Raw genomic sequence first — 27,705 nt, forward strand, 5'->3', positions numbered from 1 at the left:
AAGAAAACAAAGAAAAAAGAAGTGGGACTGCTAAACACTGAGGATTGAATGGAGGTTAAGGATAATAGGCATGGCCCAATATCTAAACAAAATACTTTGCCTCAGTCTTTAATGAGGCTAATGAGGAGCTTAGGGATAATGGTAGGATGACAAACGAGAATGAGGATATGAAGGTAGATATTACCACATCCGAGGTAGAAGCCAAACTCGAACAGCTTAATGGCACTAAATCGGGGGGCCCAGATAATCTTCATCCCAGAATATTAAAGGAACTGGCACATGAAATTGCAAGCCGATTAGCAAGAATTTTTAATGAATCAGTAAACTCAGGGGTTGTACCGTCCGACTGAAGAATTGCTAACATAGTTCCTATTTTTAAGAAAGGGGAAAAAAGTGATCCGAATAACTATAGGCTTGTTAGTTTGACATCTGTAGTATGTAAGGTCTTGGAAAACATTTTGAAGGAGAAAGTAGTTAAGGACATTGAGGTCAATGGTAATTGGGACAAAATACAACATGGTTTTAGAAAAGGTAGATAGTGCCAAACCAACCTGATCTCCTTCTTTGAGAAGGTAACAGATATTTTAGACAAAGGAAACACAGTGGATCTAATTTACCTCGATTTCAGGAAGGCATTTGATATGTTTCCACATGGGGAATTATTAGCTAAATTGGAAAAGATGGGGCTCAATATGAAAATCGAAAGGTGGATAAGGAACTGGTTAAAGGGGAGACTACAGTGGGTCATACTGAAAGGTGAACTGTCAGGCTGGAAGGAGGTTACTAGTGGAGTTCCTCAGGGATCAGTTTTGGGACCAATTTTATTTAACCTTTTTATTACTGACCTTGGCACAAAAAGCGGGAATGTGCTGATAAAGTTTGTGGATGACACAAAGCTGGGAGGTATTGCTAACACAGAGAAGGACCGGGGTATCATACAGGAAGATCTGGATGTCCTTGTAAACTGGAGTAATAGTAATAGAATGAAATTTAATAGTGAAAAGTGCAAGGTCATGCATTTAGGGATTAATAACAAGAATTTTAGTTATAAATTGGGGACGCATCAGTTGGAAGTAGCAGAGGAGGAGAAGGACCTCGGAGTATTGGTTGATCACAGGGTGACTATGAGCCACCAATGTGATATGGCTGTGAAAAAAGTTAATGCAGTTTTAGGATGCATCAGGCGAGGTATTTCCAGTAGAGATAAGGAGGTGTTGGTACCATTGAACAAGGCGCTGATGAGACCTCATCTGGAATATTATGTGCAGTTCTGGTCTCCCGTGTTTAAGAAGGATGAATTCAAACTGGAACAGGTATAGAGAAGGGCTACTAGGATGATCTGAGGAATGGAAAACCTGTCTTATGAAAGGAGACTCAAAGAGCTTGGCTTCTTTAGCCTAACCAAAAGAAGGTTGAGTGGGGATACGATTGCTCTTTACAAATATATTAGAGAGATAAATATTAGGGAGGGAGAGGAATTATTTAAGCTCAGTACCAATGTGGACACAAGAACAAATGGGTATAAACTGGCCATCAGGAAGTTTAGAGTTGAAATTAGACAAAGGTTTCTAACCATCAGAGGAGTGAAGTTCTGGAACAGCCTTCTAAGGGGAGCAGTGGGGGCAAAAGACATATCTGGCTTCAAGACTAAGCTTGATAAGTTTATGGAAGGGATGATATGATGGGATAGCCTAATCTTGGCCATTAATTTGGCAACTGATCTTTGATTATCAGCAGGTAAGTATGCCCTGTGGTCTGTGATGGGATGTTAGATGTGGTGGGATCTGAGTTTTCGAGCTTTCAAACCTTTCTTTGAAGCTCACAGTCACCAACTGCCAGCCACATCACACGGTTCTTCAAACAACCAACCAACCAACCAGACTGACAAACACAAGCTCAGCACACAGCAAGTAACCCCCAAGCACAAACAAACACACACTACAGACAGTCAGTCACTTACCCCAAGGGTGCTGTATTTGCTCCTCCTTCACCTGGAGAACTCCCTTGCGAAACTCCCTGTTAGCAGCCCCTGATCACAAAGCTTTAAAATTTAATGACTTTAAATATCGCTAATAAACAAAGAGCTAAAGAACAGTTAATATGTGGAACCCAGTAAATTGTTGGTCATGGCGTAGCGTGACCAAAAGGAGGGATTGTGAAAGTGGAATGAATTATATTGTAAAAATAAAAAGGATTAAAGAAATGCTGTGTGTACCTTTAAGCAAAAGAGCTGAAATGTTAAAATACAGGTGTCAGGAAGAGGAACATTAAGGTATGTGATGGAGCAAGGCCGGATGGCTACAGGAAAGTACTCAGGAACACGTATGTTAGCCCCAGGCTAAGCAAATCCCTAGTACCATGGGAACCAAAATGGCAGTTGCTCCAGGGTAATTAAGGCACCTGGGGCCAATTAAGAACTTTCTAGAAGGCACTGGAGAGAGAGCTACATTGATTGGAGCACCTGCAGCCAATCAGGGCAGGCTAATCAGGGCACCTGGTATAAAAAGGGGAGCTCACTCCAGTCAAGGAGGAGGAGCTTGAGGAAGGAAGGGCGTATGAGGAGCTGGGAGCCAGAGACACTAAGAACTGAGAGGGGGTACTACTGGAGGATTGAGGAAACACCATACAATCAAGCAGTATCAGACACCAGGAGGATCCTATGGTGAGGATAAGAAAGGTGTTTGAAGGAGGCTATGGGCATAGGCGGCAGGTTCGTATAATTTTTGGTGGGGCCCAAAATGGTGGTCCCCCCCCCCCCGCTCTCACCCTGTAAGCTGATATAAAATGAAGCTACAATGCGTCAGCACCACAAGATTACAAGGGTCAATTAAAAGTGGAAAGTCAGAAACAGCATTTGCCTGCTTTAATATACAGTATTAAATTTTGTTGCACCTGTTGTGACAAAGTGGGAATGTTCTTAATGTTTTCTCTGAATACTGTGTGGGTGCCTCAGTTTCCCCTGCAAAGTGCCAACTGACGGTGTTGGGGACAAAGAGATCAGGTGGCCTCCTTGTCCAGAAGAGACACAAAGGCCAGATGAGGGAGTGTCAGTTTGGAGCTGGCTGGGGAAATCGGGAGAGGCCCAGAACTTGGGTCTGGGCTCCCCACCCCCCAAGATGGACCTGACTGAGGGGTCCTGTTTTCTGTACCTACAAGCTCTGTTTTAGACTGTGTTCCTGTCATCTAATAAACCTTCTGTTTTACTGTCTGGCTGAGAGTCACATCTGACTGCGGAGTTGGGGTGCAGGGACCTCTGGTTGCCCCAGGACCTGCCTGGGCACACTCGCTGCGGAAAGTGCATGGTGTGGAAGGGCATGCTGAATGCTCCGAGGTCAGACCCAGGAAGGTGTAAGCTTCTTGCCCTGGAGACAGTCTGCTCCGAGAGAGGAGGCTCCCCCAGAGTCCTGACTGGCTTTGTATGGAGTTGTTCCAAAGCATCCCAGCATCCCCTTCCACACCATGCGCTTCCCGGAAGTCCGCACAGGCACTGCCACTTCCTCCTCTGGCCTTTGTCTCTTTTCCAGGCATTAGGAGGCCACCTGATCTCTTTGTTCTCCAACACCTTCAGTTGGCACCTTGCAGGGGGGTGGCCCAGGCCATCAGTTGCCTGGAGACAGGGTGTCGGCCATTCTCTGTGCAGACGGCATCACACTGGCCCTCTAGGGCTTTACAACAATCACACCCCCTTATCCCACCATCTAGAGCCTTAAGAAATGCATTGGGGAAACTGAGGCACACAGACAGTATTCAGAGAAAACACCTGTATATGGCCAGTTACATACTTTGAAGGGTGTAAAATAATCAAATATTGTGCTAAATACAATGATACTCCAAACTGACCACCAAATTTAAGTTGCACGTTTTTCCCCTCAGGTGAGGGTTCTGGGGTGGGGCTGGGGATGAGGGGTTCACAGTGCAGGAGCGTGCTCGGTGCTGGGGGTGGAGGCTTTGGGGTGAGCCAGGGCTGAGGATGAGGAACTTGGGGTGCAGACAGGCTGCCCCAGGGCTAGGGCCAGAGAGGACTCCCCATCACCACCACTGGCAGCAGCAAGCTCCAGGGGAGGGACCCCTCCTCTGTCCCCCTACCCCCCACAGCACACTCACTCTGCACCACAGTCACTGCACATGCTCCTAGGCCCCCTCTCAGGTCCAGAAAGCTCACTCACCTCCTCTATGATGGGTACTAGGGGGTGGGGGTTGCCATCACAGGTGGCCTTCCATGTTACTGCCCCTCACCATAACTTCACTGTGGATGGGGCTGCCCCTTGCCCAGCATGGGGCAGAAGTGGGGTCTGCATGGTGATGGCTATGGGGCAGGGGAGCAGGGTGTCATAAAATTCACCCAAGCCCCAGCTGCTCAGGTAGGTCTATGAATCCCCTCCCCCATCTGCCCTGTGGTGGGTGGGTGCTGGAGGGGAGGGGCACTGCCTTCACATATGGCTTCCTGCCTCCCTGACCCCTGCTGCAGGCTGCAGCCTGCTGCCCCTCACCGTAGCGTCACTGGGGGACGGTGGGAGGGGATGGCATGGGGCTGCCCCTTCCCCAGCGTTGGGCAGGAGTGGGGGCTGGGGCTGGGGGGAATCATAGAGTCAAACACTCACGGAAGCCCCAGCAGCTGCTCAGGTGAGTGAGGTCAGTCTCCGAGTCCTGGTTGGAAGTCCCCTTTGCCTCTCCTCCAGGTAGAGGGAGGGGAGGGCTGCCAAACATGGCACAGCCCCCTCCACTCCGCTCCCCTCCCCCGGCCGGTGCTCCAGCAAGCAACAGCAGCTTGCATTGCCTTAGGCAGCAGCCGGCAGCAGCAGAGGCAAGGGAGAGAGACACGCTGTCTGGTCCGTGTTCAGGCAGGGAAGCTCTGGGGCCGGGCGGCAGGGCCGGCTCTAGGTTTTTTGCCGCCCCAAGCAAAAAAATTTTTGGCTGCCCCCCCGCCCCCCGACATGAGCTCCCCCGCCCACCAGTGCCCCCCACTCACACCCCCTGTTGCCCTAGCACTGGGCTCCCCCCCAAATGTGGGATCCACTACCAGCACACTGAAGCCGAGCCCTGGCCCAGCTGCGACTCTGTCCCCATGCAGGTGGAGCTGCTGGGCGGCACGGAGTGGGAGTACTTCCAGGTGGCGGCGTGGCTACAGGGTGGCGCAAAGAACACGGCCCCCTCCCTGGGCTTCGCAGCACTGCTGGTGGCCGAGGTGGATCAGTTCGTGCTCACCACCCTCACCCCCTACATGCTGGCGGCCGGGGACCTGGAGAGCCCCCTGGACCTGCTGCTCTTCAGCCTCACGGTGCCCTGGCCCAGCTCCGGCGGGAGGGAAGGCGAGGATCTCCGGCTGCGGGGCTACCTGCTCAGCACCGACGAACCCAGCCGGCCTCTCACCTCCTCACACACTCTAGGAGCCCCTCACCGCCATCGCAGCCCGGGCTCGGCTCCAGGGGAACCCGTTCCCCTCCCAGCTCCTCACACACACTGGGTAGGGCCGCCCAGAGAATTCAGGGGGCCTGGGGCAAAGCAATTTTGGGGGCCCCTTCCATAAAAAAAAAGTTGCAATACTATAGTAACATGTATTTGGAAATGTAAAAAATAACTAGTGAAAATTAATTTGTAATAATTTGAAAATACACCAAATACATTATTTAAAAACATTAAATGCTTTACCGGTCTGTCTACATTTGCAATTACATAATGGGCTGTTGCTGGGTGATGGTTGGTGCTGCTGTTGCCCAGGGCTGGGTGGGGAGCTGGGCTCTGGGGAGTGCCCGGCTCACAGGGGCTGGGTTCAGGACTGTGGGGAGATGGGGTCGGAGGTTGTCTGGCTCAGAGGGGCTCGCCTCAGAGCTGGGGGTCTGGGGTGGGGATGGGGTCGGGGGTGCCCGGCTCAACGGAGGCTGGGCTCGGAGCTGGGGGTCTGGGGTGAGGGAGATGGTGTTGGGGAGTGCCCACCTCAGAGCAGCTGGGCTCAGAGCTGGGGGTCAGGGCTGTGGGGGATGGGGTCGGGGGTGCCCACCTCAGAGCAGCTGGGCTCAGAGCTGGGGTCAGGGCTGTGGGGATGGTGTCAGGTGCCCAGCTCAGAGGGGCTGGGCTCTGAGCTGGAGGTCAGGGCTGTGGGGGAATGGGGTCAGGGGTGTCCGGATCAGAGGGGCTGGGCTGGAGCTGGGGGTCAGGGCTGTGGGAGGATTGGGTACTGGGGGTGTCCGTATCAGTTGGGCTGGGCTCAGAGCTGGGGCTCAGAGCTGTGTGGGGGATGGGGCCGGGGGTGTGCCCAGGTCCGAGGGGCTGGGCTTGGAGCTGGGGGTCAGGGCTGGGTGGGGAGGATGGGTTTGGGGGGGTGCCCAGCTCACTGGGGCTGGGCTTGGAGCTGGGGGTCAGGGCTGGGTGGGGAGGATGGGTTTGGGGTGCCCACCTCAGAGGGGCTGGGCTTGGAGCTGGGGTCAGGGCTGGGTGGGGAGGATGGGTTTGGGGGTGCCCATCTCAGTGGGACTGGGCTTGGAGCTGGGGGTCAGGGCTGGGCCTGGGGGTAATGGGGTTGGGGTGCCTGACAACCACCTCCCTGAGACCCCCCCAATCCAAACCCCCCTTCTCTGGCCCCTGACCACCCCCCCCCACAGAACCTGTGCCCCCTGAATGTCCCTGGGACTCCCTGCCCCTTAGCCACCCCCGGCCCCGGCTGCTTACCCCCGGCTCACTGCGCGCCTCGAGAAGCGGCCCTGCCCAGCGAGGCAGCCGCGTGGCTCCGGAGGGGGCTGAGCTCTTCCCCGCTCAGAGCCGCGTGGTCAGGGGAGGAGCCGCTCGGCCCGGAGCTCGCAGCCCCGCCCCCTCCCCACGCGGCTCTGAGCGGGGCGGAGCTCCTCCTCCTACCGGTAAGGGGCCATCCCTCTCCCCCAAGCGGAGCCAGTAGCGCGGCCCTGCCCCGGCTGCAGGGGACGGGCTGCTCCTCGGCTCGCAGCGGCAGGATGAGCTGGGGCCCCAGCCTTTTGTTGCCCCAGGCACCAGCTTGTTTTGCTGGTGCCTAGAGCCGCCCCTGCCGGGCGGGGAGGGGGGGAAGCTCCAGCCCTGGTGGCGGCGGCGGTGGGGGGGGCACTCCAAGCAGGGGAGAAAACATTGGTGGAGCAGAGCCCCTGCTTGGGAATATTCCTGGGGCTAAAGCCCCAGGGAGCCCATATAAGTCGGCGCCTATGGCTATGGGGAAGTAGCCCAGGGAGCTGTAGCAGTCAAGCAGTGGTTACAAGTAGCACTATAGAGACTGCTGCAATTGACAGGGCCCTGGGCTGGAACCCAGAGTAGAGGGCGGGCCCGGGTTTCCCCCGAAGCCTCGCTACTCCTAATCAGACATAGGAGGAGGTGATCCAGACTGTGGGTTTCATCCAAGGGGAAGACCACTGAGGGGAGGAAATCGACCAATAAGCGCAGGACCTACTAGAGGAGAGGAGGAACTTTGCCACAGGTATAAACAATGAGCTAATGGTGAAACATTAGCCGGAGATTGGTAAAAGTTGGCAAGGAAATTAACTCCGTATGTCTAGCCTCCGGTGAACTTGTCAGTTCTGCTTTCTGTGTAACTTTGTCAAGTTTGCTCCTTTTGATCTGTATAAATTGAGATAATGTGAGCACCAGGCAAGAGACAAACTATCTGGGTGTCATTAGCAGAGCGCTGTGCTAATAAAACAGAGTGGTCTGACAAACTGAGAGTCCTGAGTCTGACTTTGACATTTTATTTAATTAATAAACATATTGAAAATGCTGTTTCTGTGCATTTGAATTTCCATCCAAACAGAGCTTGGACAAATCAAAAGTAAAAAATCATCATCATCATCTAGGAAATAAATGAATCATTTGCCATTTTCCAACATAATCAAAATGTAAAAATTAGACAGAAGAAATGTAAATTACTCCATAGAACTGCTGAAATCAATGTGCACAGCTATAGTTTGCCATCATGGTTAGCAACAGAAAAAGCACCAGATTTAGCATAAAGATTCTATTGAGTTGCCAATTAACCGTTTTTCATGGTTATCAACTAATGAGAATCAAGCTATCATTAGGAAAATAACTAAAAAGTACAACATTAAAACCTCCTCACCCCCCTGTTGTAACTACTAGACACCACTTCCCATCCCGAGCCGGGGAGAGAAACCAGGAGTCCTGACTCCCAGCCCCCCTTATCTACCCATTAGATCCCACTCCCCTCCCTGAGTGGGGGAGAGAAACCAGGAGTCCTGAATCCTAGCGCAGGTAGATCAGGGTGGGGAGCAGAGCTGGGGTCTCATCTGCTCTGTCTCGGGGCTGGTCCTTATCCTGCAGAGACACGAAGCAGATTTGTCCATGAGTCGACCCGGATCCCCGTGTATCAGCCCTGCCCCTCAGCCCTACAGGGCAGCCAGGATGGGGGTGCCCAGGAAAGAGTCCCTGCCCCCCACGCTCTGCAAGGGGGAGCCCGCCCCCCGCCAGCTGATGAGCCTGGATATCCTAGAAACAGGCTTCTGCCCACAGCACCACGGCACCCCCTAGTGCTGCCCAGGGGCTTTGGGGCCAGCTCTCCCTGCCAGGGGAGACGCCCCCTGCTGGGCCCCTGCCCCACCCCCTGGGTTTCCTTCCCCGTCTCCCATCCAAGCCGTGACCCCTTCCCAGCCCGGCTTAGCAGCGGGTTTAACCCTTCCCTCGCTGGGCGGGGCACTCACTTCCTCGGGATTTCCTGTAGCAGAGGAAGGCCAGGAGGAGGAGGAGGCCAAACGGGGCTGTATCAAGCCAGGGGGCGCTAATACTGACAATCCAGACTCGCTCTGAGACACCTGCGAGGGTCTGGCTGGGGGTGGGGCTGGGAAGGGGGACGCCGAGCCGGGCCCCTCACCTCTCACCACCAGCTCCACGGGGTCGCTCCACTTGGTGAACGATCTGCTGTGATGGGAGCAGCTGTAGTTCCCGCCCTGCTCCCGCTGCACGTTGTTGATGGGAAACACAAACTCCAACTTCTCCGTATCAACGTGTGCAACATGGCGTCTCCCTTTATTCAGCACGAACCGCACGCCCGGGCGCAGCCCCTGACAGCGGACGGACACAGATCCCCCCAGGGAGACCTCCCCACTGGGGCTGATGGAGGGCTTGGGCAGAGTGGGCTCTGGGAGCAGAAGGAGACAGGCTGTGAGACACAGACCCTGGGTGGGGAGGGGCCGACACGGTGACCCAGCCACCGGTCCCCACCCAGCAAAGCTCCCCATTGAGTGCTGGGCCTCCAGGGGAGTGGGGAGGGCCGGCTGGGCAGCCTCTAGGCCCCAAAATCTCTGTGTGTCCCCCGAGATGGGGCCCTGAAGCCAGGGACCCCCTACCCTCGGACTGAAATCTCCAGTGCTGCTGTTCCCCTCAGTGACTCCATCCCCCATGGGTGGTGGGTGGACCCCCTTTCCGGGAGGCTGGGCCTGCAGCCCCCCCCCCACACACACACACACTGCACAAGGCCCCGCTTCTAGTGGCAGGAGCCCTGAGTGCTCCTCGCCACCCCCTCCCCCGGCCGGAGAACCCCCAGGCAGGCCGGAACCCCGAGACAGCCCCCCACCCCCACCGACAGAGGACCCCTGGCACAGCCCTAGTCCCGGGTCAGCCGCAGCCAGACAACCGACCTGAGCCCCAGCCAACTGAGCCCAGCCCCAGCCTGGCCAGCCCCAGCAGCCCGAGTCATGCCAGCGAGCCTGAGTGACCCCAGCCCCCGGCTGGCTGGCCAGCCCCAGCCCAGTCCAGGGTCAGCCACAGCTGCCCAACCAACCAGAGCCCCAGTCATGCCATGCCAAGCAGCCCCAGCGGTGCCAGCCAGCAAGGGTGACCCCAGCCCCTGGCCCCGGCCAGCTGGCCAACCACAGCCCAGCGTCCCTCGGCAGCGGCTACAGCCAGGGAAGGTGAAGCTTTCTATGGACTATTATACCCCCCCACCCACATCGTCCCCGCTCCCCGGCCGGGCGTCCCCTTCTGCTGGGCCCAGGGCTTAGGGCACAGCCTGGCTCTGACCGTCATAGCAGCATGGAGCCCCCCACGAGGGTCTGGCTGGGAGTGGGGATGTGGAGCCGGGCCCCTCACCTGCCACCTCCAGCTCCACGGGGTCACTGGGCAGCGAGGAGATAAAGGGCTTTGACTGGGGCCGGTAGCTGCAGCTGTAGCTCCCTCCGTGCTGCCGGCCCACGCTGGGGATGCGGAACTCGGCCCCGGCACCAGCAGGGTCCATGTGTCGCTGCGGGTTCAGGTCTCCACCCTTGTGCAGGAAGAAACTCACGTCCCGGAGCTGCACCTCACACCGGATGGTGACGTCTGCCTCTGTGGGGGTGACCCCAGTGGGGCTCAGGGAGATGTTGGGTCTGGGTAAGCTGGGATCTGCGCACAGGAGACAGGCTGTGAGAGCCAGACCCGGGCACCCACCCAGCCTAAGCCATCTCGCCCAGCTCCAGCCACGGGCAGATCCAGGGCCCCCGGGGCAGAGATTCTCTCCCACATCCCAGAGTTTCCCCCACCCAGAATCCTGCCCTGCGAGCTGGGCTCCCAGCCCCACAGACACGTGCCGCGGCTCCCTAGTGCTTGAGACCCTCATATGACCGTGTGTGGCCCCTGCCTCATTCACTGCATCCAGCCCCCCGAGCACAGAGCGACTCACGGGCTGGTCTCTGGTGCCCGGCACCACCCAGCACCACAGGCCCCGAGCCACACACAAGAAGGGAGTCTGCCTCCAATTCTACAGAGCGGGAAACTGAGGCACAGACAGATTCACTTTCCTCACTGAGCTCCCAGGGGCAAGGACTCTCTCTTCACTCTGTGTTTAGGCAGCGCCTGGCACACCGGGGCCCTGATCATGGCGGGGGACCTACATGATCCCCCAGCACAAGGGATCCAGCGCTATTGAGGCCAGCATTTGTAGAGGTCTCCACTAACTGTGGGTGTCTTGGTTTGTGGGTGTTCAGCCTGAGATCCCTGAACATTGAGGGCCCTCACAATGAAGGACACTTTTGGAAACCAAGCCATGGCTGCTCCAGGAGCTGGTCCAGATCTCCTGGGTCCCAGCCCAGAGCCATGTCCACCAAACCACTGATTCTCCTGCAGCCTCTGCTTGATGGAGAACAGAGGGGTTGGGATCACGGGATTAAATAGCAACTCATGGTTCATACAAACTGGGGACAGCATTAAAGTAGCCTCCAGGGCTGCTGCTACCCCCTGGCTGGGGAACCCTCCGTGACTCCGTCCCCACTCCCTGGCTGGGAGTCCCCTCTGCTGGGCCCAGGGCTTAGGGCACAGCCTGTCTCTGAGCATCCTAGCAGCATGGAGCCCCCCGTGAGGATCTGGCTGGGAGTGGGGAAGCCAAGCCGGGCCCCTCACCTGCTACCACCAGCTCCACGGTGTCGCTGGGCTGCGAGGAGACGAAGGGCTCTGATGGGGGCCGGTAGCTGCAGCTGTAGCTCCCTCCGTGCTGCCGGCCCACACTGGGGATGCGGAACTCGGCCCCGTCCCCAGCAGGGTCCATGTGTCGCTGCGGGTTCCGGTCTTCAGCCTTGTGCACAAAGAACCTCACGTCCCGGCGCTGCCCCTGACACCGGATGGTGACGTCTGCCCCTGAGGTCACGACCCCAGTGGGGCTCAGAGAGATGGAGGGTCTGGGTAAGCTGGGATCTGCGCACAGGAGACAGGCTGTGACAGCCAGACCCAGGCACGCACCCAGCCCCGGCCTCCCCAGCCGGCCCCAGCCACGGGCAGATCCAGGGGCCCCCGGGGCAGAGATTCTCTCCCACAATCTAGAGTTTCCCCCACCCAGAATCCCGGCCCTACAAGCTGGGCTCCCAGCCCCACAGACATGGAGCTGCAGCTCCCTAGTGCTTGGGACCCTCCTATGCCCATGTGTGGCCCCTGCCTCATTCACTGCATCCAGCCCCCCGAGCACAGAGCGACTCACGGGCTGGTCTCTGGTGCCCGGCATTGCCCAGCAACACAGGCCCCGAGCCGCACACAAGAAGGGAGTCAGCCTCCCATTCTACAGAGCGGGAAACTGAGGCACAGACAGATTCACGTTCCTCACTGAGCTCCCAGGGGCAGGGACTGTCTCTTCACTCTGTGTTTATGCAGCGCCTGGCACAACAGGGTCCTGATCATAGCGGGGGCCCTACATGCTCCCCCAGCACAAGGGATCCAGCGCTATTGAGGCCAGGGTTTGCAGAGGTCTCCACTAACTGTGGGTGTCTCGGTTTGTGGGTGTTCAGCCTGAGATCCCTGAAGATTGAGGCCCCCCCACCATGAAGGACACTTTTGGAAACCAAGACGTGCTCCCATCACACAGAGTCTGTGGCTGCTCCAGGAGCTGGTCCAGATCTCCTGGGTCCCAGCCCAGCACCGTGTCCACCAAACCACTGAATCTCCTGCAGCCCCTGCCTCATTCAGCCCCAGCTGGGGCACTGCCTGGGGCGGGCGCTGGAGAACAGAGGAGTTGGGATCACGGGATTAAATAGCAACTCATGGTTCATACAAACTGGGGACAGCATTAAAGTATCCTCCAGGGCTGCTGCTCCCCCCTGGCTGGGGAACCCCCCAGTGACTCCGTCCCCACTCCCCAGCCGGGCGTCCCCTCTGCGGGGTCAGGGCTTAGGGCACAGCCTGGCTCTGAGTGTCCCATTGGCACCGAGTCCCCGTGAGAGTCTGGCTGGGGGTGGAGCTGAGAACGGGGACGCAGAGCCGGGACCCTCACCTCTCACCACCAACTCCACGGGGTCGCTGGGGTCTGACTTCTTGAACGGCTCCAATCTGCTGTGATAGGAGCAGTTGTAGTTCCCGCCGTGCTCCCGGCTCAGGTTGTTGATGAGAAACAGAGCCTGTGAGTCCGAATCCACACTTTGGATGTGGCGTCCATCTTTATTCAGCACGAACTGCACGGTCTGGTGCTGCCCCTTACACCAGATGCTCACGGATCCCCCCAAGGAAACCCCCTCGCTGGGGATCCCAGAGATGGTGGGTTTGGGGTAGCTGGGCTCTGCAGTGGGAAGCAGACAGGCCGTGAGACACAGACCCCGGGCGGGGAGGGGCCGACACGACAACCCAGGCACCAGCCCCTCCCCAGCACAGCTCCCGACTGAGTACTGGGTTTCCAGGGGAGTGGGGAGGGCCGGCTGAGCAGCCCCTGGGCCCCTAGCTCTCTGGGTGTCCCCCGAGATGGGGAGTGTCCCCCTGGGAAAGGCCCCCTGCTCCGCAACTCCCCCGGGGACAGGGATCCCCCCTCCCTCAATCTCCAGTGGCTGCTGCTCCCCCCAGTGACTCCATCCCCCATGGGCGGTGGGTGGACCCCCCTTTCCGGGAGGCTGGCCCTGCAGCCCCACCACACACACACACACACACACACTGGCCAAGGCCCCGCTTCTAGTGGCAGGAGCCCCGAGTGCACCTTGCCACCCCCTCCCCCGGCCGGAGAAACCTCGGCCAGACAGCACCCCACGACAGCCCCCCACCCCCATCGCCAGAGTGCCCCCAGTCAGCCCCAGTCCCTGGTCAGCCCCCACCAGCCAACCGACTCCAGTTCCAGCCGTGCGATGCTGAGCAGCTCCGGCTACGTTTGCCGGCCCGGGTGACCACAGCCTTGTGCTAGGCCAGAGCAGCCCCAGCCCCCGGCCTTCCTCTGCCCCAAATCTCCAGGGGCTGCTTCTCCCCACTGGCTGGGGAACCCCCAAGTGACTCCATCCCTGCTCCCTGGCCAGGGGTCCCCTCTGCTGGGCCCAGGGATCAGGGCAATGCCTGGCTCTGAGCGTCCCATCGGTGCATCCTGCTCCCCCCTACCGCCGCCCCACCGTCCCAATTCAGTCCATCCGTCATGGTGCTGCCCCTTACACCAGACTGCTCTCTCTAGGAGTCTGTTCCCTACCAGGGTTGGCACTGCCTGCCCGTGGGGCTCGGGGGCAGGGGGTTCACCCAGACGTAGCTCAGGGCCCGGCTGCATGAGAGATCACCTGCCACCCCCACTCCCTGCCTGAGGCCAGCCAGGGAGCCTGAGCCATGGGCCCGATGCAGCTCTGCCCCGCATCCAGTGGTGAGCTGGAGCAGGTTCCCACAGGTTCCCAAGAACCGTTTGCTAAAATTAGACCTCCATGGAGAACCGGTTGTTAAGGGGCCAGGAGGTGGGCAAAGAACTCCAGTCCGTGGGCCGGACCATCCTGTTACTCCCAGGATTCCCAGCTGGGGAGGCTGAGGCTCCGCCGGCCCTTCCCCGCTTCCCCGCAGCTGCAGCGGGGCCAGCCGCCGGCACCAGCTGGGCAGCTCAGCTGAGCTCCAGAGTTGCTTTGAGCCATCAGCAAGATAAGGGGGGAGAGGGCTGCAAGCTCTAGGGCTGCTTGGGGGGCAAGTGGGGCAATTTGCCGCAGGACCTGCAGGGACCCCCAGCCACACAAGTATGTCTCCGCCTGCCCTGGCCCCTCCCCCGCTCCCCCCCCCCCTTAAATCAGAACTTTTTATAGGGAACCGGTTGTTAAAATTTTGGCAGCTCATCACTGCCCCCATCCCAGGGTTGGAAATAGAGTCTGTGACTGGCAGGAAACTCACAAGACCCACCGTTCCCCAGGCCTTGGTGGGGAGGCTGTGAGTGCAGGGGAGGGAGCTGTTGGGGGTGGATCTGGGGGCAGGGGAGGATCTGGGGGGGTTTCCCCCATGGCTGCACTAACCGTGAATGTTTCGGTTCCCAGAGGGGATCTAGAGTGGGGGGTTTTCTTGGGGTTTTCTGTGGTTTCCAGTGGGTTGCATGGACAGGGGGTGGGACTCAGTGTCCCTGGGTGTTACTGGTTTAAGGAGGTGAGGGAAGAGGGAGTTTGTTGTTAAAGAGGACCGGAGAGAGACTCGAGACCCCAGCCGATGGCCTGGAGGATGGAGACCCCAGTGACTGGTGACCTGGTGACCCAGAGACCCGGCTCAGGAGTCACAGCTGGTTCTGGCCAGTCGGAGGACAATGGGCTGCAGAGAGAGGACCCCAGTGACCTGACCAGCCGGTTCCAGCCAGAGGGGCCAGAGGAGGGCTGAGAGGAGAGGAGACCCAGGCCTTCCTGTTTACGACCCTGTTTACCTGGAGAGAAGACAATAGACAGAGGAGGCCTGGGGCTGGTGATATCAGATGCCCAGCTGGGAAGCAGGGAGGCTCTGGGCTGGAGAGGGGGGGCAGGCAGAGCCCACCTGGCTGCAGGGGAGACTGGGATGTGCTGTGCTGAGGGAGGCCAGGCCTGAGGCCCTGAGAGTTTCCTGTGCTGTGCTCAACTCTCAATAAACCCTCCTGTTTTATGCTGGCTGAGAGTCAGTCCAGGCTAGAAAGCAGGGTGGCATTATCCCCTTCGGGGGTGAGGAGGCCCGGGGGATCCAGAGCGCGTGGGCTGAGAGACAGGGGCGCTAAGGCTCAGAGAGGTGCAGCTCCGGGAGGTCGAGGGGCCTGACCCCAAGAGAGAGAGGACCCTGAGAAGGGCTGTCACACTGAAAGGGGCACCCCCCACGGACCGCACGGGGCCAAGAGTGGGCACGATCTGTGAGTCCATGACAGAAATAAATCCACATGCCGCCCCCAACCCCAATCCTCACAGCCGGGGGTGGGGAATGGGAGAGGACATTGAATGAGGGGACAATTCCCGTCTGCTTCATCAGACCCCACAAGCCTGATTCGGCTCCTAGTTATTCCCTAGCAGGGCCGGGACGGATCTGAGCTCACAGGGGGAGTTTGGGTTGAGTTTGGGGGAAGGTTCAGGGCTCAGTTCCTCTTTTCCCCACCCCATGCATCCCCTCCCCCGTCCTTGATGTTATCGTCCTCCCCACAAACTGATACTCACGTCCCCACACCCCGCTGTGCCCGGCCAGCCAGCAGCCTGGAGAGGAGACGGCTTGTTAATAACCAGATCCCAGGGCAATTGGATCCTACACCCTAGTCTCAGACCCCCACCCCCAAACCACGGGCACATGCCCTGGTGTCAGTTTCCCTGCATGGACACATGCCCTGGACTCAGATTCTGCCACCCCCCACCCCCCACGGACACACACTCTGGTCTCATAACCCACCCCCCATGGGCACACGCCCTGGTCTCAGATCCGACCCCCCACCATGGGCACACGCCCTGGTCTCAGATCCGACCCCCCACCATGGGCACACGCCCTGGTCTCAGATCCGACCCCCCACCATGGGCACCCGCCCTGGTCTCAGATCCGACCCCCCACCATGGGCCCACGCCCTGGTCTGAGAGCCGGCCCCCCACCATTGGCACACGCCCTGGTCTCAGATCCCACCCCCCACCATGGGCACATGCCCTGGTCTCAGATCCCACCCCCCACCATGGGCACACGCCCTGGCTTTATTCAATACTCACAGAGGAGGAGGACGGTGAGAGCAGATGCCATGATGGGGGCAGCGAGGGGCCCCTCAGCGCTGCCACCAACACCCCGAAGCTCAACTCAACCAAGCCCCAAATGAGGAACTCAGCTGGTGTCTCCAGTTACAGGAAGTCGACGATGTGTCATCTCTTCCTGTGTCCATCACACATTGTCTCTAATCTGCAGGCGAAATCTAGAGCAGCCAAAGCAAGCAGAGGTCCCTGCAAAACCCAGGAAACCCTGGGCCCCTCAGCCTGGCCACGCATCAGGCAGCTCCCAGCTTCTCTATGTCTCTGTGGGGACTCGGGAAAGGTCACTGTGATGCAGCAGGGAGTGGGGAGTATTGACATGGGAATGTTGCAGGGGAGTTTTACTGGGACTGTGTGTGCAATGGGAGACTTTCCTTGAGGGAAGATACCTGAGCACCTAAAGTGAGAGCCCAGGATGGGGGGTTGGGGCCAGGTGACACCTTCTGCCTGGGAAACTGGACAAAGGCTGGAGGAGGAACCAGGAGGAGGGGGTGTGAGACAGCTGGACGGGGTTTCAGTTTGGAGCTGCCTGGGGTAATGGAGGGAACCCCAGGATTAATCCCAGCAATTACAGACCAGTAAGTCTAACGTCAGTACCGGGCAAATTAGTTGAAACAATAGTAAAGAATAAAATTGTCAGACACATAGAAGAACATAAATTGTTGGGCAAAAGTCAACATGGTTTCTGTAAAGGGAAATTATGTCTTACTAATCTATTGGAGTTCTTTGAAGAGGTCAACAAACATGTGGACAAGGGGGATCCAGTGGACATAGTATACTTAGATTTCCAAAAAGCCTTTGAAAAGGTCCCTCACCAAAGGCTCTTACGTAAATTAAGCTGTCATGGGATAAGAGGGAAGGTCATTTCATGGATTGAGAACTGGTTAAAAGACAGGGGACAAAGGGAAGGAATAAATGGTAAATTCTCAGAATGGAGAGGGGTAACTAGTGGTGTTCCCCAAGGGTCAGTCCTAGAACCAATCCTATTCAACTTATTGATAAATGATCTGGAGAAAGGGATAAACAGTGAGGTGGCAAAGTTTGCAGATGATACTAAACTGCTCAAGATAGTTAAGACCAAAGCAGACTCTGAAGAACTTCAAAAAGATCTCACAAAACTAAGTGCTTGGGCAACAAAATGGTAAATGAAATTTAATGTGGCTAAATGTAAGGTAATGTACATTGGAAAAAATAACCCCAACTATACATACAATATGATGGGGGCTAATTTAGCTACAACGAGTCAGGAAAAAGATCTTGGAGTCATCGTGGACAGTTCTCTGAAGACGTCCACGCAGTGTGCAGAGGCGGTCAAAAAAGCAAACAGGAGGTTAGGAATCCCATTAAAAAGGGGATAGAGAATAAGATGGAGAATATCTTATTGTCCTTATATAAATCTGTCACGGAGTGTGGGGGAGTCCGGCCCTGCACCCCTCCTCCTGAACTCACAGTGACTCTCCGCCAGCCAGTAAAACAGAAGGTTTATTGAACAACAGGAACACAGGATACAGCCCAGCTTGTGTGCAGAGCTAGGACCCCTCAATCTGGCCTTTCTGGGGGTTCAGGGTGCTTGGATCCCAGCCTAGGATCCCCTGAAACCCCACCACCCAGCTTCCCAAAACAAACTGACTCCACTCCCCCGTTCCCTTTTGTCTAGCTTTTGTCTAGCTACCAGCCAGAGGTGAGACCTCCCCTCCCCCAGGCCAGGCTCATGTTACAGCTGCATACCTGTCTCTGCCTACCAAGCACACAGACAGTCCCTATTCCATCACAAAATCCATGGTACGCCCAAATCTTGAATACTGCGTACAGATGTGGCCCCCTCATCTCAAAAAAAAGATATTCTAGCACTAGAAATGGTTCAGAGAGGGCAACTAAAATGATTAGAGGTTAGGAACGGGTCCCATATGAGGAGAGATTAAAGAGACTAGGACTTTTCATCTTGGAAAAGAGGTATGGCTACACTTACGGTTTGCAGCGCTGGTCATCCAGCTGTGTAGGAGCAGCGCTGGTGTGTGGCCACACTCACAGCTACCAGCGCTGGTGTGTGGCCACATTTGGAGCATTTGCAGCGCTGTTGGGAGTGCTGCATTATGGGCAGCTATCCCAGCATTCAAGTGCACCAACGTGCTTTTCAAAAGAGGGGGGTGGAGGGTGGTGTACTGTGACAGGGAGCGGGGAAGATAGAGAGTGGATTTTTGGAGCCAACACTGTGTGTTAGCTTCCTGGATTGGAAAAATCACAAAATGTTCATGAGCCCTTAGTCTTAACTCTAATTGCAAACAGCCTGCCTCCAACACGGACTGCCCCCTGTTTCACTCACTCCCTGTGGTGTACTGTGACAGGGAGCGGGGAAGAGAGAGATTGGAAAAATCACAAAATGTTTGCGAACCCTGCATCCAACGCTGTTTCCCCTGCCTCTCATTTGATCGTTCACAGCCAGGTACAGATAGCTCCTGTTTGCTGTGATCAGTGTTTGTTTTTATAGATAAGCAGTTCAAACGGAGCTCCCATCGGCTCCATTCTGTTTCATTCACTCTGCCTGCCTGCCTCTCATTTGATTGTTTACAGCCAGGTACAGAACGGAGCTCCGATCGGAGCTCGTTCACAACAAAACAAAGAGAGGCTGCATAACAAAACAAAGAGAGTAATTTATAAAAGCATTCTGGGATACACCTTATACCCTGGAGGCCAATCACAGCGCTGGTGTGTGGCCACACTTGATGACCAGCGCTGCAGCACCAGCGCTGGAATCCTTATTCCCCATGCTGAGTGAGGTGTACGGCCAGCGCTGCAGCCAGGGAGTTGCAGCGCTGGAAGTGCCCTGCAGGTGTGGCCACTTACTAATTGCAGCGCTGGTGGAGGCTTTCCAGCGCTGCAAATCGCCAGTGTAGCCATAGCCTAAGGAGGGATATGACAGAGGTCTATAAAATCATGAGTGATGTAGAGAAAGTGAATAAGGAAAAGTGATTTACTTGTTCCCATAGCACAAGAACTAGGCATCACCAAATGAAATTAATGGGCAGCAGGTTTAAAACAAAAAAAAGGAAGTTCTTCTTCACACCCGCAGAGACCCTGCCCCGAGCTGGAGGAGACACTGTCAGTGGTTATGTGGCCAGGCCCCTAGAGAGGGACATGTCACAGGCTTGTTTATATAGACATCCCTTCTCCCCTCAAATCCCCGTCCTCTCTGCCCCTGTCCTGTCCCCACTCAATCCCCGCTCCCTGCACGAACCTCCACCCATCTCCCCCTCATCCCTGTCCCCCCCAACCCCACACTGCGCGCTCCCATCTCCCCTCCAACACCTACCCCCTTTCTGTCTCCCCTCAAATTCCTGTCCCCACTCGATCCCTGATCTCAGCCCATCTCCCCTCTAATCCCCCGCCCCACCTCGGCCTGTCCCCCAAACTCCAGTCCCGGCTGCTCTTTGCAGAGGGTCTCACAGGCCCAGAGCACTCAGGGGGTTGGAAACTCTCTCCCTCACCAGCGTTACCCAGGCCGGAGGCCGGGGCTCATTTCAAACCGAGCCCCTGGTTCTACTCGGCTCCTGGGCAACCCCCAGCAGCAGCCGCTCACAGGCAAAGCTTTCGGGTTAACCCCCCGGACAAGGAATCAAACCCGGCCTGTCTATTGAAACAGGGGCTGAGCGACTGCGGCCAACAGCCGGAGTCAGCCCGGCTCCAAGTCTCACTCCTTCGGGAGTCACCAGAGCAGAGCCACTTGTGTCCAGACCAGCCGGGCTGTGGGGGGAGGAACCGGTTCATTTCACTCTCCGGTGGGACGGGCAGGGCGGCCGCTGACCCTGCTCCTAGTGTAAGCGGGGGAAGGGTCCTGCTATTGTGGGAAACTTTCCTGGCTTATACCTGCCCCGGTGGGATTGGCTAGTGAAAGGATCTGAGTCCTCGCTCCCACTCCCTTTACCCAGGGGCCTGCCTGACCCCGAGGGCTCCCCTTCCTCCCTCCCGTGCAGCAGAGTCCTCGTAACCCCGGCAAGGCTGGGCCCCGGATCCCTGGGGGCTCGACCCCCAGTGTTGTCATGGTCACTTAGGACAGGGGCGAGGGTGTCCCCACTCCGGGGCTCTCTCTTTGCACCGGGTGCTTCCCGGACCCACTGATCAGTACATAGAGTTCAGAGCACGTACAATTTATTGAACAGCAACTGATAAACAAATAAGGAAAAGATGGGGAAGGTGAAAGTAAACAAGTCACCCCACCCTGTGGGCACAAGGACACCACAAACAGCCGCCTCTGCACGGGAAAGGAAGTTCACAGCCTCTTCCTCAAACGTTACACGTCTCTTTCCCAGGCCCTCGTCCAGGGCCGCCCAGAGGGGGGGTAAAGGGGGCAACTTGCCCCGGGCTCCACAGGGGCCCCCAAGAGAACAGCTGAGGCTCCCGCCTCCGCCCCCTCCTGGAGCCTCAGCGCATCAAGCGGCGTCCTCAGATCAGCGCCGCAGCGTGTCTCCGGCGGGGCCCCTGAGCCCTGCCCCGCTCCAAGCCGCGTGGGGAGGGGGCGGGGCTGGGAGCTCCGGGCTGAGCTCAGCTCCCTCCGCTCGGCGTGGAGCTCCCAGCCCCGCCCCCTCCCCACGCGGCTCGGAGCGGGGCGGGGCTCGGGGCCCCCCCGGGGACACGCTGCAGCTGTCGGGCGCGGCGCGGAGGCTCCCGGTACGGCGGGAGCCGGGGGTACGCGGCGGGGGGGGTTGGGTAAGGGGCAGGGAGTCCCGGGGACAGTCAGGGCATAGGGAGGGGGCAGGGAAGGGGGGGGTTGGATTGTGGGTGTTCCGGGGGGGGAGTGGATAGAGGTTGGGGCAGACAGGGAGCAGGGGTGGGGTCCGAGGGTGGTGGGTGGGGGTCTGTAGTGGGGTGGCTACCCACTCCTGCCCTTTGGGGTTTTAAAACAGCCCTGGGAAGGGGCTTTAGAATGGGGTGATTGGGGGAAGTGGCTGCAGCTGGGGCCACACCCCAAACTGAGCAACAGGGCCTTATAAGAAGGCCAGGGGAGCCAGAAGAAAAACAGTCTCTCTCTGTATTGGGGGGGAGGGGTACACGCACGCGCGGCTGGGGAAAGGCTGAGGAGCTGGGGAGCTCCAGCCTAGCTCTAGGCCATGAGGTACTGGGGGTTGCAAGGGGCAACCCAGGGGTAGGCAAAGGCAGCAGGTCCAAACCCCTTTGCCTGTGATGAGTGGCTGATACTGCAGTCTGCCCTAGGGTGTGAGGCTAGACAATGACTGGCAGTAGCCAATACTGGGGCAAAGTGGGGATAGTGGGGTGGGGGGTTCCCCTGGGAGGGGGAGACCCAGTTGAAGGGGCACCGAGGTCCTGGGAGGGACATGGGGGCCAGTAGCTGGAAGGCAGATCACCAGCCTGCAGAGGGCGCTCCGGATGCTGGACTGAGCTAATTCCCAAGGACAACCAGCAGGAGGCGCCGCAGGGCTGAGTCCGACCTGGTTACAGCGTCTCTGGGGGATGGTGAGGGGACAAGGAGCAGGATGGGTCAGGGATTCTGAGGGAGGAAGTCAGGAGCAGAACGTGGGTGGGGGTTGGATAGGGGATAGGGCCAGGCTGTTTGGGAGGCACAGCCTTCCCCACCCTAAAGCTCATTCAGCAGTTTGAGGCGTGCAGAAGAGCCAAGCTGTTAGCTTTTCCATTAGGGCAACCATCCCTTTCACTTCTCAAATGCCAACTTATAGTCTATATGTAATTTCAGTGCCATAGGGAGATTCATGTCAGGGGAGGGTAGCTTCATTTAAAATTAGCCACTGGGGGGAGGGATCACATGAGAAGAGCAATATCCTTCCCAACCCTACCAAGGGAGACCCCTCTCCCCTGCATTCCCTGAGGCTTCAGAGGGGTTAATTCAGTGGTTCTCAAACCTTGTCCTGGTGACCCTTTCACATAGCAAACCTCTGAGTGTGACCCGCCCCCCCCTCCCCATAAATTGAAAACACTTTTTTTATATATTTAACAGTATTATAAATGCTGGAGGGAAAGCGGGGTTTGAGGTGGAGGCTGGCAGCTCACGACCCCCGGTAATAACCTCGTGACCCCCTGAGGGGTCCTGACCTCCAGTTTGAGAACCCCTGGATTAATCTAATTTTAGCACCCTGTGTCCATTCACATGCATGTGCTATTTTTAGCATTTCAGTTTGGACAACATAGGCTCATCCCAGATTCTGGAACAAGCTCAAATGCTCAGTTCATGGAGTATGTACATAGTCTATACTAAAGACAAACCCACAGTAACTGTCTCCCGTTTGTGAGGGATCACATGGAGCCATTCTCTAGGAAACAGATAAATACATGGAGATTAAGTCCATTAATGGCTGTTAGCCAGGATGGGTAAGGAATGGTGTCCCTAGCCTCTGTTTCTCAGGCTCAGGTGTTTGGTTACAAGCTGAGGTGGTTCAAAAGTTTTGGATTTATTTTTAAGCAGAATTTTTTTATTGTTTCTTTAAACAATCAAACACAGCAAGCAGCAGATATTTGGCCACACACTTCTGAAACCTCAAACCATGTTCAGGTTTTGGCAGACTAATTTCAGCTTTTCAATCAAAAAAACCACAACAAATTTTGAAGGAAAGCAGACGTTGTCCGTGATTTTTTTCTGCTTTTTAAAACCCCCTAGTTTTCGATCCAGAAAAAGTTTTGATGGAAAATATTTGTCCAACCCTTTTAATGAGCTTTAGTGCCTTTTAGCACTAGCTGATGCTGAGAACCAGTGATACCTTGTAAAGAAGTTTTCTCAAAACTGGGTTTGTGCCAAAATGCGGAAGGTTTATTTTTCCCAGGGGCGCCCGTGGGGGGGAGCAAGTGGGGCAATTTGCCGTGGGCCCCGCAAGGGCCCCACAAGAATATAGCATTGCACTTTTTTTTATAGAAGGGGCCCCCAAAATTTCTTTGCCCCAGGCCCCCTGAATTCTCTGGGCGGCCCTGAGTCAGGTGTCCATCCCCACTATCCTGGACTACTTATGGTCCCTTAAGGAGCAAAACCTGTCAGTCTTGTCTATACGAGTGCATCTTGCAGCCATTTCCGCCTTCCATCCGAGCGAGGCAGGCAGTACAGTCTTCTCTCACCACATGGTTTCCAGGTTTCGTAGAGGCTTGGAACGACTGTACCCTCAAGTCAGGAGACCTACCCCTACCTGGGACCTGAACCTCATGTTGGCTAAGCTCATGGGTCCCCCCTTTGAGCCTTTGGCTACCTGCTACTTGCTGTACTGCTCCTGGAAGACGGCCTTTCTCGTTGCTATTACATCGGCGAGACGAGTTTCAGAACTTCACGCTTTCACTGCAGATCCCCCTTATACTGTCTTCCATAAGGACAAGGTACAGCTCCGACCACACCCGGCATTCCTCCCTAAAGTGGTTTCTGCATTCCACGTCAATCAAGACGTTTTCCTCCCTGTTTTCTTCCCAAAACCGCACTCATCGCGTTGGGAACAACAATTACACACGTTGGATGTCCGTAGGGCTCTCGCATTTTATATTGAGAGAACCAAGCCCTTCAGGCGGTCTCCTCAACTCTTTGCGGCCGTCGCTGACCGAATGAAGGGTATGCTGGTCTCCTCCCAGTGAATTTCTTCTTGGGTGACATCATGTATCCGGGCATGCTATGACTTGGCGCATGTTCCCGCGGGACATCTCACTGCCCATTCTACTCGGGCTCAAGCCTCCTCTGCCGCCTTCCTGGCCCATGTGCCCATCCAGGAAATTTGTAGGGCGGCTACCTGGTCTCCATCCACACCTTTGCGTCGCATTACACATTGGTTCAACAATCTAGAGACGATGCTGCCTTTGGCTCAGCGGTCTTACACTCCGCGACGTCTCACTCCGACCCCACCGCCTAGGTAAGGCTTGGGAATCACCTAATTGGAATCGATATGAGCAAGCACTTGAAGAAGAAAAGACGGTTACTCACCTTTGTAACTGTTGTTCTTCGAGATGTGTTGCTCATATCCATTCCAAACCCGCCCCCCTTCCCCACTGTCGGAATAGCCGGCAAGAAGGAACTGAGGAGCGGATGGGTCGGCAGGGGTATATATTCGGCACCATAGCGGCACAACTCCAGGGGGCACCCAGCCGACCCATCAAGTGTTGCTAGGGTAAAAGTCTTCCGACGAACGTGCACGTGGCGTGCACACATCTAATTGGAATGGATATGAGCAACACATCTCGAAGAACAACAGTTACAAAGGTGAGTAACCGTCTTTTCTCGTGACGCTGCCTGAACTTCTCACTCACCTTCATTGGCTGAACCCACCACGAGGGGACATTTGGAGGCTCCGGTGTCACAGCTGCCCCCTGGGGTGGGGAGATTGGGGGGCAGGGGAGCAGGAAGCTCTGGGGGGTGGTAAAATAAAAACACAGGGTGGGGAAGGTCTAGGGAAAAGGGGGGCAGAAAAGAGGCTGGGGACCCCGCTGCAGAGAGAGGAGGGGGACAGACGCCTGGGGGGGGCAGTAAGGGCCGTTATTCCAGCGCCAGGGGTCAGACGCAGCGTCCCCGCTCCCCACTGACAGCCCCAGGCAGAGACCAGCCCAGCTGGGGCAGCGAATGGGACCCCGACACCCACCAGGGGCTGCTCTGTGAGGAGCCTGATGCGCCCATCTCTGGGGCAGCTCCTCTAGCTGGTGCCACATTGACTGGCGCCCGCGGGGCCAGAGGTCAGGGTTCAATCCTGGGGTGCAGCACTTGGGTTGGGAACACTCTGGGGGGCGGGATTCTCTGAGGCAGGGGTGTTTGGGGGCAGGGAATTTGTGCTGGCATCTCAGCCCCCCATGGGGAAGCAGCCCTTCTCTATACGGCCGGATCCAGGCTCCTGGGGGTGCAGAGAGACAGCATGTTAGAGGGGCCGGTGTTGCCCTGGGCCCAGCCCCTGGAGGGAGCAAGGGGCATGGGGGGGTCATCTCACCTAGGTGCTCCCCTCAGGTGGCTGTAATAGGCCTCAGACAGGATCAGCCCCAGGACAAACAGGACCATGGTGCTCAGCACCAGGCGGGCGATGTTGGAGTAGGTGAAATCCGGGTGCCCTGGGGGGGCTGCTGTGGGGGAAGGGGAGAGACACTCGGGGGCTCGGACAGGGAAATCAGCAGCTGGCGCTGCCCCAAGAGCAGAGCCCCCACCCCCAGCCCCCCATCTGGCAGCTCTGGCCCAGCTCCCCCCAGGGCTCTCCCAGGTGCTGCGGCTCTGGGGCCTCCCCAGGGCATAGGAATTTGGGGGAGATGGTTGGGAGATGTCCAGGTAATCTCCACGCCAGAATTTAACATTGAGCGGGAAGAAAACAAAGTAAGAGAGGATACAGCTGTGGGCAGGAGAATGGACATAAGGAGGACAGGTAGTGTAGATACCAGTCTAATAGGTGATACTGGTGGTAGAATGTCTGGGCCTAACCGGATAATGTCAGTGAAGCCAAACAGCAAGAATTAAGATGTTTGTACACCAATGTGAGGAGCCTAGGTAACAAAATGGAGGCACTAGAGTTATTGGTGCAGGAAGTGAACCCGGATATTATAGCGATAACAGAAACATGGTGGAGCAGTAGTCATGACTGGAGTACAGGTATTGAAGGGTCTGTGCTGTTTAGGAAAGACAGAAATAAAGGCAAAGGTGGTGGAGTAGCGTTGTGTATCAATGATGAGGTTAACTTTAAAGAAATAAGAAGTGATGGAATGGATAAGACAGAGTCTGTTGGGACAAAAATCACATTGGGAAAGAAAGCTACTAGAGCCTCCCCTGAGATAGTGCTTGGGGTGTGCTACAGACCGCCGGGATCCAATTTGGATATGGATAGAGACCTCTTTAATGTTTTAATGAAGTAAACACTAATGGGAATTGGGTGATCATGGGAGACTTTAACTTCCCAGATATAGACTGGAGGACAAGTGCTAGTAATAATAATAGGGCTCAGATTTTTCTGGATGCGATAGCTGATGGATTCCTTCACCAAGTAGTTGAAGAACCAACAAGAGGGGATGCCATTTTAGATTTGGTTTTGGTGAGTAGTGAGGACTTCATAAACTGGGATTGTTTAGTCTGCAGAAGAGAAGAATGAGGGGGGATTTGATAGCTGCTTTCAACTACCTGAAAGGGGGCTCCAAAGAGGATGGATCTAGACTGTTCTCAGTGGTAGCAGATGACAGAACAAGGAGTACTGGTCTCAAGTTGCAGAGGGGGAGGTTTAGGTTGGACATTAGGAAAAAAAATTTCACTAGTAGGGTGGTGAAGAACTGGAATGGGTTACCTAGGGAGGTGGAGGAATCTCCTTCCTTAGAGGTTTTTAAGGTCAGGCTTGACAAAGCCCTGGCTGGGATGATTTAGTTGGGTTTGGTCCTGCTTTGAGAAGGAGGTTGGACTAGATACCTCCTGAGGTCCCTTCCAACCCTGAGATTCTATGATTCTATGAAATGGTTGTAGGGGACAACCTTGGTTCGAGTGATCATGAGCTAATTCAGTTCAAACTAGATGGAAGGATAAACAAAAATAGATCTGGGACTAGGGTTTTTGACTTCAAAAGGGCTAACTTTAAAGAATTAGTTAGGGAAGTGGATTGGACTGAAGAACTTGTGGATCTAAAGGCAGAGGAGGCCTGGAATTACTTCAAGTCAAAGTTGCAGAAATTATCAGAAGCCTGCATCCCAAGAAAGGGGAAAAAATCATAGGCAGGATTTGTAGACCAAGCTGGATGAGCAAGCATCTCAGAGAGGTGATTAAGAAAAAGCAGAAAGCCTCCAAGGAGTGGAAGATGGGAGCGATTAGCAAGGAAAGCTACCTCATTGAGGTCAGAACATGTAGGGATAAAGGGAGAAAGGCCAAAAGCCATGTAGAGTTGGACCTTGCAAAGGGAAATAAAAGCAATAGTAAAAGGTTCTATAGCCAGATAAATAAGAAGAAAACAAAGAAAAAAGTGGGACCGCTAAACACTGAGGATGGAATGGAGGTTAAGGATAATCTAGGCACGGCCCAATATCTAAACAATTCTTTGCCTCAGCACGAACCACATGCCCGGGCGCAGCCCCTGATACTGGACGGACACAGATCCCCCCTGGGAGACCTCCCTGCTGGGGTGGAAGGAGGGCTTGGGCAGAGTGGGCTCTGGGAGCAGAAGGAGACAGGCCCTGAGATGCAGACCCTGGGTGGGGAGGGGTCGACACGGTGACCCAGCCACCGGCCCCCACCCAGCACAGGTCCCCATTGAGTGCTGGGCCTCCAGGGGAGTGGGGAGGGCCGGCTGGGCAGCCCCTAGGCCCCAAAAGCTCTGTGTGTCCCCCAAGATGGGGCCCTGGAGCCAGGGATCCCCCAACTCTCGGACTGAAATCTCCAGTGCCGCTGCTCCCCTCAGTGACTCCA

At 56.2% G+C, this 27,705-nt stretch overlaps 1 protein-coding gene across 1 annotated transcript in view; it reads right to left on the minus strand.

The window, feature by feature from the left end:
* Window positions 1–7,980: 7,980 nt before the first annotated feature.
* LOC120393558 (immunoglobulin superfamily member 1-like) overlaps window positions 7,981–27,705 on the minus strand; it is a 52,144-nt gene continuing 32,419 nt past the window's right edge. The window contains exons 5-12 of the mRNA XM_039518185.1: window positions 25,271–25,400; window positions 16,329–16,387; window positions 15,798–15,833; window positions 12,698–12,979; window positions 11,341–11,631; window positions 10,057–10,347; window positions 8,840–9,106; window positions 7,981–8,286 (exon numbers count right to left, since the gene is read on the minus strand). Coding sequence (XP_039374119.1) covers window positions 8,282–8,286; window positions 8,840–9,106; window positions 10,057–10,347; window positions 11,341–11,631; window positions 12,698–12,979; window positions 15,798–15,833; window positions 16,329–16,387; window positions 25,271–25,400 — 1,361 coding nt within the window. The 3' untranslated portion in view covers window positions 7,981–8,281. The remainder of the gene's footprint in view (window positions 8,287–8,839; window positions 9,107–10,056; window positions 10,348–11,340; window positions 11,632–12,697; window positions 12,980–15,797; window positions 15,834–16,328; window positions 16,388–25,270; window positions 25,401–27,705) is intronic.

Source organism: Mauremys reevesii, unplaced genomic scaffold (assembly GCF_016161935.1).
Source record: "Mauremys reevesii isolate NIE-2019 unplaced genomic scaffold, ASM1616193v1 Contig23, whole genome shotgun sequence".
In the NCBI taxonomy this organism is placed as follows: Eukaryota; Metazoa; Chordata; order Testudines; family Geoemydidae; genus Mauremys; species Mauremys reevesii.